Genomic DNA, 15,684 nt, shown 5'->3' with positions numbered 1-15,684 from the left:
CCTATTGCCTTCCGTTGTAATTGTTTAATTTTAATTAATTTTCTATACCGGACGACTTAGGAAAAATATTCAGTTCGTCATATGTTTATTTAAAAGATACCAATATCTAAACTATGTTATATAGCAAAATATCAATTAAATACCCGGCATTTAGAAAGCTAGGCATTTTAAGTTAAGTCAATACATCGGAATTTATTAGCAATAATTTTCAAACAGTGTTTTTTGCTTCGTTTCCTATTTGGCAATTGCGGCCTTTCTTGAGGAAATATAGTCTTTTTGCATATTCAAATTTAGTTATCTAATACTCGTCTTGAAAAAAGGGGAGTTTTTTGGTCTTCCTGCTATCGTTGCAACGGCCGATGTTGTGTAAATTCTCGTCAAGATTATCGGATTTTAAAGGATGAAAGGTTTAATTAATCCAATTAGTAAACAGTGGGCGTAAAACGCGTCTAAGCTTAAAGATGTAGGGACTCCAATAAAATTGGTTGTCGAGTGAAGTCAGCTGAAAGTCACTTTTCATTTACTAGTTTGGATATTGGGTGAAGAACAGTGGCGATGGTTAATGGAATAATACGAACTTCTCCGGTGCTTTTGGTAAGTGATATATTCATTTAATTACGTAAATATTTTATTTTAAATCGATACATTCGTGCGCAAGGGTTTGGGTGACAGCAGCAAAGGGTTGGCAAACATTTTTTTCCGATACTTAAAAGCGACCCTTAACTTCAGTAACCTCAATAAAAATTCGAGCACATTCAGGACATCCTACAAACCTTATTTGCTGTATTCAAGTTCAAATTTGGGAAGCTTTTAAAAATTAAACAAATCAAATGAGCTCAGAAACAAGGAAAGCTTTTAAATTCGCGAAGGAATACATGTGAATAACGACCACTGTTTCTCATTCGTTTGAGAGCTTGGAGCATTAACTGCAACTTTCAGCCACAAGTTCAGGAGCGCCTGAAAAATTAGAGCTGAAATTTGGTCGATATGTAGCTTGACGCATGCTTTAAGCTCTCAGGAAAAAATCGTTTCTAATTCAAGCTGCTTTTAACGTTTCTTCCCCCAAGCATGCAAACCAGACGTTAAAATCTCTTTCGCCGATCAACTATTTTAATTACATTTATATATTTTATATTTAATAAATGAGTGAGAATGAGCGTTTTTATCATGACTTTGAGATTTAACAAGAAAAAACTGGAAGTGCAGAAATGTCATTGTTATTAACTTACCGAAAATGCGGAACTTGAGCATTCAATTATAAAATTTACACTTGAGTAAAAACCGATTATTTTGTCTTGTAGTGGCATTAGTTTGCTTATATACAAGGTGTTCTTTGCAAATTCAGTACCGAAGCTGTTGGAATAACTTGAAGCTCTCTATTAAATTTCTTCACATTTAACATTAATCAACATTGATTCTCTTTAGCTCATATCACTTGGATTCTCTTTTGATGTACATGGACTTTGAGAGATTTTATTTTACTCAAAACTCAAACAATATATAGAACTTAAATTCTTGACTAACGTACCCAGTAATATTTGAAATATTTTGATTCGCGCTGTAAATTGAGCCACAGTTGTTTTAACACTGGCTGCTTTCAAATTTCTCACATGTTATACCACAAACATTTCTCAGCTTTAATTGGGCATAATTGGGATACACTAATTATAACAAAACCCGATAATTTACCGCATTATTTAAGGTCACAAAACCAATTACTATGTACTTCCTTTGAGCCAATGCAAGTCAAATATCTGGCATGATTGATATGTTTGCAAAAACTAAAAGTGTTCCAGTTCAATTGCTAAACAGATGGTGTAAATTACTTTCAAGCGAATTGCTAGTTTAGCTGATTTAGTTTTCGATCTGAACTTGATTAAGAATCATCGGTTGACCAATTTAAAAATCGGACTTGATTGTTGAACAGTTGAAGGCTTTTGAGTTCATTAAGCCGATTGGTAAGTAACAGAAATTGAACTGGGAATCAAGACGTGAGGTGTAGAAAATTTATTTTTCTTGTCCTTTTCGTGTAAGATTTTCAGGTCAGTTAAAACCATTCATATTTCATCAGCCGATTTCTAGCAAGTTGTGTAGGAGATTCTTACCAAAAAAATCTTGTACCAATTACAAAGCTAACCTTGAATGTTGTTTGAATTTTTGAATAGAATCAATTTACAATAATTATAAGTTTATCTATTGTCTGGTTTCATTATAATATCGTTTAAATTACTGTATAATTAAGGCTACGAATAGTAGGATTTATCACAGTCTGTATGTAGACATGTGCAGTGAATATTGTTCTTAACAGTGAGCGGCAGACTTTTTTGGTAAGGGTTCATTCACTTAATACTTTAGATTGATTTAAAATTTGTTGTCGCTGATATGAAATATTATACAGATATAGGATAAAGGCGAAGGAAATAAAAAATGTGAATATGTAAAGTAGAGGATAGAACCCATAACTAATGAGGAAAAATTAATATAATTAAATTTGAAAAGTTCGTAAGATTGTATAAATGTACGCATTTTGAATGTTGCTGTATTTTGAACTGACAAAGAGAATCTAAAAAAAATACGTACGTTCTTTAAATATGCCTGGAAAACAGTTGTTAGTCATACAATGGAAGATGATGAAATGATGAAATTCATAATTTTAATTCAAAATCTTCAATAGTTAGCGACGCTCAATTCCACAATAACTAATAAGACAAACTCACAAAAATAACATAATTAAGATTGAAATAATCGTGGTGTTGAACATTAAAAATATATGCATTTTGTATAAAATAATTTCAAGTTACGAAAATGATTCAGTTTGCGGTAGCAAAAACCATTAAATATTTCAAACAGCGAAAACAGATTTTGCAATACAGTTAAGAATTGCTTTAGAAGGGAACAATGGCAGTATAGTTGAGCAAGTATTGGGAAACAGACCTTTTTATAATGCTTACATGCTTTCATTGGCGATAATTCAATAAATTTTCCATCTAGTAATAGAGAATTTTCTATCTGATTATAGTGAATAATGAGCAACTGCAATGAGTTTTGAACTCAGAATACGCTCAACTTCAAACAGGAGATTCTCATTTTTCCACAATTTGAGTCATTATCATATCGAAAAATTGTCAATATATTATTTAACTAACGATTCAATTGCGTGAACCGCACTTTTCGCAGTTCACCTGGAAAATTGCCCTGATTTGCTAGATTATTTTCAATATATAAGACATAATGTTTTACAAGAAACAAGCAAGTTTTCAATCTCTCGATGCCTCAAAATTTGTTTTCAAAGTCATTGTCGGCTTTCTACCAAGAATTTCTGAGTCTGAATGCAAGCTTGATGTTGAAAGCAATCGGTATTTAAAACATTAGAGGGTTTTTTCCTGCTTTTCAAATTCAGATGTTCATCGGGTCATACAGTTTTGTGTACTCGCTGCCTACGCGATAAGAACCTTCGAAAGCTTCTTATCATCAGAGCCTTTGCGCGATATTCAAATTAAATTAAAACGAACGGTCCTTTGGTCAAACCGGAGATGAAAGTTGGCGAAAATCCTAATCATTACTGTGCTACAGAATGCGACATTACGCCCATCATTTAGAATTGTTTTCAAGCATTTTCTGGGAAATCTGACATTGTTCTCCCTGTGATAAAGCGCAATTTAACCATCACATGCAAATCAATTGCTGAATAATTTCTAATTGGTTTAGTTACCTGGAAATTTTAACATTTCGACTCAGATTCAGTCTGTAAGTGTTTTTGGTGCTGAAAATATGTGATACTATGATCGAAAAAAACACAGTTGCTGCCTACCGCTCTTCATCCGGTCAGTTTCAAATTTTTCCCAAGTCCATCCCGTGTGGCTACGATTTTCATTGGCAAAAAGCAAACAAAACGACCTCAACATGTGAGTTTTTGGAAAGCACTCACTTAGAATGATGCAACTTGTAAAAGTTTACACAATATTTGTATTACTTTATCACGATTCTTAAAATACGCGAATGTGAACTGACGTCAATAGGAATGTGTGCTTATAGTATGAACTGCACCATTCAGAAAATTGCCCGCGTTCTCAATGTTTAGCGCACGTGTTTTGATATTTTTCTGCAAAACTGCTCTGGTAAGTTTCAATATTTTTTTCTATTGTTGGTGATTTCTTGACTTTTCCAGTTGAAAAGCGCAAACTGCTTCCAATTAAACCCAGATTAACGATGCAATTGTACGCGAAATAGTTGACTAAATTTAGACGACTGGGTTCAGTGTCAAGGGTTAGTTCTAAAGTGAATGTACGCCAGTTCTATTTAAGGACTAGTAAGTCTTAGACACTCCAACAAATATTAATATAAAAATGTAAAAATATTCATGGCGTTTCCAGCGCGCAATGATTCATTTGTTCAATGACACTATTTTTTTCTTTGATCAATTCAATTTTTCCTATGATCGATTGAATACATATTTTACTAATTAATGCGATTATTTTATTTGAAAAGTCCCGTTGCTGCCCGAAGAACTAATAACGACAAGAAATTCCCCAGTAAGTAAATTTTAATTGTTAATAAATCGACAGAGGTCAAACTTTTTAAGTTCAGATTTTAATTAACTTTGCGTGTTCTACAATATTGTTTCCTATTGAAATTTGTCAGTATAATTAAGAAAAAACTGGTATCATCCAGAATGCACCACATTGCAAACAGTACATAGAAAATGTGCTTGACTGCAATTTTCTTCAATTGCTCCAAGCACGATCAGAATGATTGAAGAAAACAATAGCAAGCAGAAATGTGTTATTACTATTTTGACGTCAACTCGTTAGAGATAATTGCTGAATAGGCTTTATCACAATTTTTTGTACTTTTTAACTAAAGCTTTGAACTTGTTTGAATATTTTTTTCATGTTGTTTCATTCCTCTAATTTTACAATATTTTAATATAACGACAAAAACATTAGCTGTAGTTTCCTCAAATTACTCGCGCGTTTTTTATACCTGGAAAACAGTTGTTATTCATACTGAATGCAAGATGATGAAATATACAATTTCGTTTCAAAATCCTCTAGTCGCCGAAGTTCAATACCAATTTAAAACTCACTTGGATTTTAACAGAATCGAATTCATTTACTGAAACTCCCTGATTCTAATTTTTCCCTGTTGGTAGAAACTATGTATTTAATTATGCTGCTAATTATATCTGAAATTATTAATTAACTCGCCAGTATTGATAAGTTTGGCAGGATTTTGAAGATTGCGTCAAAATCAGGTGTTTGAGGACTTTGTTGGTCTAAGATGGGGTAACGAAAATAAACTTGCACCTATTGAAAGTCGCTTCAGGCTTCTGCCAAAATTTAAAAATAAGCTTTGAAATTTAATTATTATTATTCTGATAGTAAACGCTGAGTTTGGTGCATTCGCTAGGGCATTTAGTGATTAGATTAGTCATGGATTGCATAATATATGGTAAGATGTGAATAAGAACACATTAAACCGCTTGGTTCGTCTGTATGTTGTAAATGAATAATGATTAATGAAAAATAAATGTTTTAATAGAAAAATCTAGTGGGATTGCACTCGAATGCATTTATGCTTGAGCTGAATTGAAAGTTAAGCATTCCGTTTAAAAACCGTGACAATTTCAAAGTGCATTCTATTATAATTAATTAATTCTGGATTCACTTTAAACTTTTTTCGCCAGAACAGAATTTGCTCTGACCGCATGGAAAGTTAATTTAAAAACTCGTTAAGGTCGGTATTAAGTTTATTTGTAATCTAGTAGACTTTTAGCTATTTTCTTTTATCTCATGCCCTGTGAAACTGACTGTGAAATTGACTTTATTTACTTCAGGCGCTTGATCGTTTAAAGCTTTTGAAATTCTGAATGGGTTTTTGTATCAGTTTATTTTCCATGCGGATTATTAAGAAGCTATTGGCACAGCCGTTTATGGTCGTTTGAACAGCACATAAATATCAACATAATTGGCCTTTTATTGGCAAGCTTTTTAGAACTGAAAGTCACCGCGAAATGAGTGTAGAAGAGACGAGAGAAATCAGAGAAAACTCCAATTCAATTAATTTCTAGGAGGCGCCTTTCAGCAACAAATTACCTAAAATCGCTTCGGAAATATGCACACCCAGAGCGAAACATTTTATCTACGTATTATTCAGGGCTCAACATATCGATCTTGAAAAATTTCTTACTAATAGGAAATCAGAGTGTAAAAGTGCATGCAAATCAGCAATAAATTTATATTGTTGTTTAAGTGCAAGGAATTTATTAATTAACAAATTAGATAATAAAAAACGCTTTTTTCTCGGCTTCCATTCGCTCCAAAGCATTTGGAGCAAAGCTATGAACCTTTTGGTTCAATGAGCACATTTTCCTTACACAGCAAGCAGTGAAATAAAAGATTAATTGCATTAAAATATTTAACAGATAAAGTAACTAGAACAATTCAATGCTCAAAATAAAAATACTTAGACGAAGTTCGCATATTCTTGCTACAGTTCTTTAAAAAATCAACAAAGGTTGTAGCAAAAATTAAGGTTTTCATTGACCAACTGCGCACTTGTTAGTTTGTTCACCTTTTCTACTGAAATAATTTAATTTCCCTTGGTAGGTGCAAATTTATGAACCTTTCCTCTTTTAAGCAAAGTAATTTCCCCTCGCGGCTTTATATCTCATATAAGACAATGCATGTTGTTGAACGACTTATGCCAACAAATTAAGCACACAGAGTTAAAAGCTGATAGCTTTATTAAAGCAATAAATCAATAAAGAGTTAATTTGTTCCAGATAAAATGTCAAATAAATTAATTTGGGTTGACGAAGACGACATGGAAAAAAGCCAACGACAACGGAACTTAGATGAAGAAAACGACTTCGTAGAAAGATCCATGGAAGAAGGTGGAAAATCCATAATGTTCCGGATACCAGCCGAGCTGGAAGAAGATCGTGGCGGATGGGGCAATAAACTGGACTTTCTCATGTCCTGCATCAGCTTGTCTGTAGGACTAGGAAATGTTTGGAGGTTTCCATATCTCTGCTATAAAAACGGAGGAGGTGAGGCTTGATTTTTAGCCTGGAAAGTTTCTGTATATTAACATGCAACTGTTTTCAGGCGCATTTTTGGTGACCTATTCAATAGCAATGGTAGTGTGTGGAATTCCGATATTCTTCCAAGAAGTTGCCATTGGCCAGTACTTGGGTTCCGGTGGGATGACTTTTGTTGGACAATTATGTCCCATCTTAAAAGGTGTAGGTTTCGCCACCATGACCATAGTGTTCCTATTAGATGTGTATTATTGTGTGATAATTGCTTGGACTTTATACTACATTATTAGTACTGTTGCGTACCTACCAGTATTACCCTGGCAAGGCTGTGGTAGGTCATGATCAAGCAACAGTCTCTTGGGGTTTTCACTGATAAGTCCCTTACAGATAACCTGTGGAATACCAAAGATTGTTTTACTAGTGGCAGTAATTTATCGTTTGTCAATGGCACCAAGAAGTTTTCACCAGTTGAGGAATATTTTGAGTAAGTCTAATTGCCAATATCTACATAAATCAATTGCTCGGCTGATAGCCGTTTAGTCAATGATTAAATGGCATTTACAGCGAACTTAATTAGCAAATCATGCGGCAAACGGGTTCGTGATTGTTGGTCTATCAATAGCGTGTTGGTTGGTTTGCATTTTCGGTGCAATAAATTTAACTATTCTTAATCACTCAATGATAAAACGCCTGGATATGAGTTGAATTATTGTTTGGAATATTTGGTACACCAGGGCTTGGGGGCTCCAAAACGCACAAAATCAGTGCGCAAGAAAACAGTACAGCTTTATCAAAATTGTCTAACAGTTTTGTTCTTATACTCAGTATGCGTATGCTTATACTCAGTATACTCTTATACTCAGTGGGCGATAAAATTATTTCTTATAAAATATGAAACTATTAAATTCAAATTCCAACGAATACAAGTAATAATCGACATTTTCCAAGGCTTTTCCCTTTAAAACACTACACTAAGTAAGGCAAATAAATACCATTAGTGAGAAAGTCGAAAACGCAACTAACCGTATTTTCTTTTCAGCCGACAAGTATTGGGTATCTCAGGTGGTTTAGAGGAAATCGGCGGAATGCAGTGGAATATATTCGTATGTTTATGTATCGGTTGGATATTGGTATATATTATCATAAAGAGAGGGTTGCATCAAAGCGGTAAGGTAAATTTACGAGTATCACCCTTCCATTTTATATGAAAATTGTTAGTCTCAATTTTCGCAAAGGCACAAACATTGACTTAGCTCTTTTGTTCAAAGATCTGGCCATTAAATAATCTAGTGAAAAATTGCAAATATTTGTTATTAAAGTGAAAAAACTGCGTGACTGCTTTTTTTTTATCAAACTCTGCATTGTTAAAAGAAATTTTCGACTGTTGAGCATCTTCATTTGCATGATCTGAACAATTTTGCTCTTCAGGCTTAATTTTTCTCTATCAGCTAATTTTTCTTTAAACAGATTATATGGTTCTTGGCGCTTTTTCCTTACCTGATCCTGATCGTGATGATGGTTCGAGCTGTAACATTAGATGGTGCAGGCGCTGGTTTGCTGTATTACGTTGTTCCCAAGTGGGAACAATTCTTAACACCTGGTCCGTGGGTCGATGCAGCTTCTCAAATTTTTTTCGCCTACAGCATTGGATGTGGAGCCTTACCAGCACTCGGATCTTACAACAAGTTTCACCATAACTCCTATAAGTAAGGGAAAACTTTCATTTTTTATATTGGGGCTCACGCAGATGATTATCCGGATGAAGTGTTTTCGTTTCCTAAACAACCAGCTTTTAGCCATTAAAATCCCTCGTTACAACTTTTAGTTATATGCCAATTACCATCACAAATTCAGATATAAAAGCAGTTAAACTTCGACAATTTGTTAAATTCATTACTCAACAGCACTATGCTTGTTTTGCTCATAAAATTGAGATGTTGGGTTAATATCAGAGTTTTTTAAATTTTATTTGACGGTTTACTTTAATAGAAAACTTAGAATATTGACTTAAACGTATTTGTTTGCAAAAGCAGATTGCTTTATTAACGTTGAGGATATTGACCGCCGCGTTCTTTAAATAGCGAAATTTATTTGTTAATGAATCACTTAATTTATCGAGAGAACGATCAATAACGCTAAGGCGAATTAAAAACCGCACGCTAACATTGTCTCCCACAATGAATTAAAGAATCATATTTTACAAAATATTCATATTTTATGTTGTAATTTAAGTTAATAGGCAAACGTAAGATAAGAAAACACTACATAAAACCTTAAGGCAAAAAAAGATAAAACAATTTAAAGGCCTGTTTGAAAACTGAAGTAAAATGACTTATTTGTACTATTCTCCATTACCTATTTGCCTAGTATATTTTTTATTAGTTTTGCAAAAATCTCTCTTGAGAACGTGCTCGTTTACCACAAGCCATTTTACTATGTACGTGTTTAGCAGAATTTAGAAAAATTAATGCTATTAACCTGAAGGAAGCGCAACTATTTGCAAAAGGAAAAGGCAACAGGTACAGGCATTTTTCTTTAGACTTCGGGCGTTAACTTAGCTTGATGGGAAATCCGAAGAAGACGAAGGTGTTATTCTACCTACGGGGGTTGTTCCGTTTATTAAAAACCGATTTTGCGTGCACAGATTTTCTAAGCAGTTGCGAAAGTATCGAATCGAATTTTCCTTGTTAGAATTGTTAGATTACTTTCATGTCGTATAATGGATTTTATGCATGGGATTAATTTTTTTTGCTTTTTTTAGAGACGCTGTGATAACTTGTGTGGTCAACACCTTCACTTCAGTACTGGCCGGTGTGGTCACATTTTCTATTCTGGGACATTTGGCACACGAGCAAAATGTAAATGTAGGCGACGTGGTTAAAAGCGGACCCGGATTAGTATTCCTGACGTATCCGGAAGTCGTTTTGAAATTGCCTGGAGCACCGTTTTGGGCAATTATATTTTTCATCATGCTACTAGTAGGTTTCAATCCAGAAAAAGATCAATTTATCATACATTTTCGGAAAATTTAACTGTAGAACTGCCGTTGTTTGTGTTGTGAAACTTTTAACTTTTTCCAACAAAACTGTGTTTTTTGCCATCAGCATTGATTTGGATCAAGGTACTTAATAAATATTCATGTTTTCGATGAAATATGTCGACAATAAATTTATCGCAATGGATTTTCCAGATATTGGGAATAGACAGTGCTTTCTGCCTCGTTGAATCTTTTATTACTGGATTGATGGATAATTGGTCGACCGTATTGAGGCCGCACAGGCAGAAGTTCACTGCCACAGTTTGCATAATAATGTTCCTGTTGGGAATTCCGATGGTTACTCATGTACGTACAAAAAAACCGTTTCACTTTGCCCGAGGCCTAATGAAGCGCTCTACCGTTCCAGCTTTAAACGACATTTGGACTTTTTTGCAGGGCGGAATGTACGTTTTCCAGTTAATGGACTATTATTCAGCCAGTGGGATGTCGCTTCTTTGGGTCTGTTTCTTTCAAACTGTGGCCATTTCATGGACGTTTGGAGTTGACAAACTGTGCGATTGTATCGAACAAATGATGGGAACTAGACCGAACATGTTTTGGAGGATTTGCTGGAAGTATTGCGCTCCTATTGTTATTGCGGTAAGTGCAATTGGCTAATGCAGTAGAAACTGGCCAACAAATTGATGATGAATTATGACAAAATGTGGCATTAATAGAACTAATGGCCAAACAACCGGCGTTGCACAAGCATGCGATATAAACGATTACTTCTATTGTGAAATATAGTGAGCGCCTGATGCAATAATGAACTATCAAAAATGGTTTAAGAAAACAGCCAACCCGTCGATTCAATAGCAGAGTAAATATTCATTATTCTTTTCGTTACAGGTGATATTCGTGCAGCAATGCATGGAATACCAGACGTTGCGTTACGGTGAATATAATTATCCGTTGTGGGCAAATATTTTTGGTTTGGGAATAAGTTTCTCTTCAATGTTATGGGTTCCTGTTTACGCCATTTACTATCTACTAACACAGCCGAACTCTATTATTCAGGTAAGAAAAACTAAAAAAAAATAGGAAAGGCCATTGTTTGAACTGAATTTCTTCCATCCGTTACATAAACCTAAATTAGACTACATCATAATCAACTTTTAACAAATAATGTATGGTTTATTTCAGAATTTCAAAGATGGATTAATTCCGGCCATAAAGCAAAGAAAAATATCCATATGCGATAAAACCACTGGCCAACTTATTACCCAAAGTAAAGTCGGATTAATAACGCCGTCCGTTTCTTTGGTGCAAAATGAGAAACTTAATTCGTAGAGAATAGAAACTCAGTCTGAAGCACATCTCTTAACAAGTCCAAGGAAAATTTATCTTCAGCCTTTGGGTTAGTTTCAAAATGTGTTAAAAGAGACTCTGAAATGTGAGCATTAATGGATTAATAGATGGGCTTCAGCTTTTATTAAATATAGGAGAGATTTGATTTTCAGTTCTCGAAACTAAACTTAACTATTATATGTAGCCATTTATTTAAGTCGCATCCGTACTTTCGAAAATTCTGCAAACTCTTGTGAAAATTATAGTTTCACTATATATTTTTTACGTTCTAGTAAAGTCACAGATAATTAAATGTTTTACATATGGAAGTTAGATGGTTTCGTCAATTATTTGATATGCTAGTTTGTGATAAATAATATCCATTAGAGAAAACATTTCGTAGAAAGTATCCTATGTATGTTAGATTGACTACCGTATGTTGCGGTTAAAGTATTATTTTTTCCTTAAAACATAATACGTTATGCATTATTTATTGCAATCATTAAAGTTAATATTATTATTCAAAATACTTAAATCATGTGAATCGGCTATTGAAATAAAGAAATCACTTTTATTTTCTTTCTCTATTAACAATAGGCTAATTTCCTCAATCAATTATTTATATGTCCATTGCGACTTCATAAATTAAAGAAAATATTTACAATTTATGCATCGTGGTAAGTAACAAAACTCGCAAATTGTGGAAGGAACACAATGTGATTAAGAACCGTCCCTAAGAGAAGGATTCACTTAACATAATAAACGTAATGTGCAAATTAGACGGAAAGCCCTTAAACCGGCATTGCGTTGTGAGCACTTAAGGAAGACTTCCTTTTTTCCTAATAAATAAAACCCGACTAAGAGATAAATCTTCATTTCCGCTTTCTTTGCAAACTCCCACGTTACTTCCACATTTTTTGCTCGAGAAATGAAAATGTGTTAAACAACCTTATTATGAATGATTTACTGTAGTTGAATATTTCAGCTTATCTTCCGTTATTCGTTTCATTAGTTAATCAAAATAAACTACTTTAAACCGCCGATGGATTTTATTTTGATAAATTATCCAGACTCCGCAACTGAACTCATCTCAACAACTCAAAAAATTAATTAATCTACTTATTTAAAGCGCAGAAATTTGGCCAAATGACTATAATGCATGATGTCAAACTCCCTAAATTACATTCCCTGAAACGATCAACAAGTCTTTAAAAAACCCATATTTATTTCATTTTCATTGTGCTTACGCTAGCCTTCAACAGAATACCTCAAACACCCTAAACCATTATATCATCCATTTGTTCTTATTAAAGGCTTTAGGGCGAAACACGCATTTAATCTAATAAGTAAGATAATTAAGAGCAATGGCTCATTTGGATTATTTTATTAAGTGCAGCAGGGGCGTATCAATATTTAGACAAGATTGTGAGTTCAGCAGTTAGTCAAAAAATATTTGTGTAATGTTTCATGTTCCCGTCAATAAAATGGAAGAAATGGAAGCTTCTTGAATGAAAATAAATTCGAAGAAATCTCAAATTACTGCTATACAGAGAAAAATTGAGAAAGATCTATTGAGAAAAAATGTCTGGCTCTTCCGCTGTTTTTTCCTGATGAGATTGAAATGACGAAAAATGGATTTTAACGCAACTTTTTAATAATTCTTTGAGTCAATTTTTTAATGAATTCTTCAGTGCCTTTATGCAAAAACTACTAGAAGGTTTTATTTAGTCCTTGGAATAAACTGTTGTTTTTGAGTTGATGCAATAATCCTTTTTGGACATTTTTGGGATATCTGTAAGATCTTGTGGAAATCGTAGTTTATGAGACAAAAAAACATTTCCGTGTATTGATAAGATTGATCCAGATATTGACTGTAAATGCTATAGTAAACGATAATGTTTCTTATAATAAGTTAATTTGCATGCAAGCGTTTTATAATTTATAACTGACCAACAAAGCTTTAGAGCCCTGGTTTTTTGGAAGCGTTTTATTCACAATGGAGTTCATAAAAAATCTCACGGAAAGAAAACGAGTTTTTAGAAAAATATTGCAAAAGATCATGAATGAAAATTGGAAGTTGGCGAGAGAACAAAAAAATTGTTTTTCAGCAAACATTGTGAATGCTACAAGCCTTTACAAAGAGGGCAAAAATGTCACCGAGGATTGGTGCAAAAAGGTGGTAGTTTTTGTAACAAAACATTCAAGAATTTCTCACTTTTCCAACGTGGATGAACTCGGTTGCTTCGTCAGAACATCGGTCTTACTTAGGAACAAGTTCACAGTATTTCAAAAAACTCATTTTTTCAATTATTCCAGCATCAATTGAAGAGGAACCAAATAGTTTTCTGAATTAAACTTAGGTCAGATCGACTCTTTTTGATCCAAAGGATATCGCAGTAGGTATCACCTTTTTAATCATGGGTTTTCCGGACTAATTTGTGTTAAAAAATTGATAAAATTTTTACCAATTTTTTGAGATATTCTATCTTGTACCGAGTGAACTTTAACTAGTTGTACTTTGCCTTTTATTGGCTCGCTGCTATGAACCTTCAATTCCATTCACAAAACTTTCAAGAAGTCTAGTTGCTTGAAGTGTTTTAGTTCACTTCTGAAATAGAAGATGATTTAATTTTTATGGAGGGAAGTAACTGCTAGAAAGGACAAGTTTTGCTATAAATGATCAGGAGGTTGATCGACTGCTGTTTTCTTGAATAACCAAGCAAATATTTAGCTCAAAATTGCAAAATAACAGTTGCTCTGAACATGTATTCAAACTATAGCATCTGGCTTCTGTCTGGACTCCAAATGATTCCACTTGAAAGCTGCGTTCTGTGTAGGCAGCAACAGTTTTTTTAGATCTACAGCAACAGGCTTGTGAGGCTTTCAGATGGCAAATTATAAGTTTAAAGTGGAACCCGTTTAGTCTAGGTCGGTTTGAAAATAATTTCGTCTAAATTGCTTCCATTTTGTTATCACCAATCAGCATTTTGAAGCGTAGGAGTAAAGCGCCAGCATTAATGTGCACAGGTAAGTCAGTATTGACCGTCTGCTATTTGGAAGCATCCCCGCAACGAAATCGGGCGCTGGCGGCGCACAGCGTCTCGACGCTGTTCTTCAGTCAGCGCCCGTCGTGTGTGGAGGCTATGTCTAGTTCCTCAAAGTGCTGCAACTTACGTGGAATTTAATTGGTAAGTCAATTTTTATTTTGCTGCAAATCGTCCAATTTTGCCTTGCCAGAAACAACTTTGTGCTTACCGAAATTTGCTTACCATATATTGTTTTTTGATTTAAGTCTTGCGCGGTTTAGAGCAAAATGCGCCTTTTGGCGCGCTTTTAGGCGCTCAGCTTTTAACAATTCACCCGAAAGCTTCTCCGAGCAGATAATTTCATTATTTTTCCAGTACTTTTTAGTAAAATGCAATGGGGAACAAGAACTCGAGTTTAGAAGAATGGCGGTGTGAGCGCTCGTTCTCACCCCAAGCGCCAACAAAGAACAACAGGTTTTCACTCTGTTAGAGCTTGGAAGTTCGCATCCCCATTTATTTCGAATACTTATGAAATGACTATCATACCGAGAAAAATTATGGAATCCTTCTACAGAAATAATTCTAATTTACTTCGAAACTTTCATATAAGAATCCGAATCAGGATATGTTTGAACATCCGAAATAATTAGTTTGACTGTACCAAAATTACCGATCGTGCAAGATTCTTGGTCATTTTAAGCGCTTGGAATTCCGACTGTGCATGATTTAAATCTGAAAACTATTGATGTTCGTTTAAATTATTGGTAACTAAAACTTAAGAGGCTTAAATCACTAAGCACAATTCATGTGTTCATTATATTCAAATCCTCTAGACTTGAATATTTAACATTGTTCTGTAATGAATTGTCAATAAGTTGGGTGTTTAATTAAAATTGTCTATTAATTAAAACACCATCATTATGCGGAAATGTTAAATCTGCCTTATGAGCATCAGTTAAAAAACTCATCTGCAAACAAAATTGGCAGCTCCTCGTTTATTTGAAGCTTTCATGTTTTTCGATACAGGAAAAATATTATTCTAACATTTTTTATTTGTATATGGACAATATTGCTTCCCAGTACAATGGAGATTTGAAATTCAAATACACGAAAAGAGCCCGCTTTAGATTGAAAGAACATGGTTGGAATTCTTTGAATTTTGAATTATTCCAAACCTATAAATCATTCAATAATTCCCTTTGGGAAACAATTTTGAATTTCGAAGCGATTCAGCGACGACGTCTATATTGGGATATTTCAATTTGGATTGAAGATAAGCAAGTTTCTGGAAA

At 34.0% G+C, this 15,684-nt stretch overlaps 1 protein-coding gene across 6 annotated transcripts; it reads left to right on the top strand.

Annotated features, from left to right (window-relative positions):
- Window positions 1-430: 430 nt before the first annotated feature.
- LOC109533615 (sodium- and chloride-dependent GABA transporter 1) lies at window positions 431-11,940 on the top strand. Of its 6 annotated transcripts, XM_019898978.2 has the most exons (13): window positions 4,026-4,118; window positions 4,169-4,309; window positions 4,489-4,532; window positions 6,785-7,051; window positions 7,110-7,373; window positions 7,430-7,526; window positions 8,082-8,214; window positions 8,510-8,748; window positions 9,804-10,020; window positions 10,233-10,385; window positions 10,476-10,679; window positions 10,929-11,096; window positions 11,223-11,940. In XM_019898978.2, exons 4-13 carry the CDS (start codon window positions 6,790-6,792, stop codon window positions 11,367-11,369), a joined length of 1,884 nt encoding a protein of 627 aa, XP_019754537.1. In that variant the 5' UTR covers window positions 4,026-4,118; window positions 4,169-4,309; window positions 4,489-4,532; window positions 6,785-6,789; the 3' UTR covers window positions 11,370-11,940. The 6 variants fall into 6 exon arrangements, with proteins under 6 accessions (XP_019754535.1, XP_019754540.1, XP_019754536.1 ...); XM_019898976.2 differs by lacking the exons at window positions 4,026-4,118; window positions 4,169-4,309; window positions 4,489-4,532 and adding an exon at window positions 431-594; XM_019898981.2 differs by lacking the exons at window positions 4,026-4,118; window positions 4,169-4,309; window positions 4,489-4,532 and adding an exon at window positions 1,817-1,958.
- Window positions 11,941-15,684: the final 3,744 nt, after the last annotated feature.

This window comes from Dendroctonus ponderosae, unplaced genomic scaffold, assembly GCF_020466585.1.
Source record: "Dendroctonus ponderosae isolate FM_Combo_2020 unplaced genomic scaffold, Dpon_F_20191213v2 Dpon_F_20191213_97, whole genome shotgun sequence".
In the NCBI taxonomy this organism is placed as follows: domain Eukaryota; kingdom Metazoa; phylum Arthropoda; class Insecta; order Coleoptera; family Curculionidae; genus Dendroctonus; species Dendroctonus ponderosae.
The sequence above is the reverse complement of the archived record's forward strand: the minus strand, read 5'-3'. Positions and strand labels throughout refer to the sequence as shown.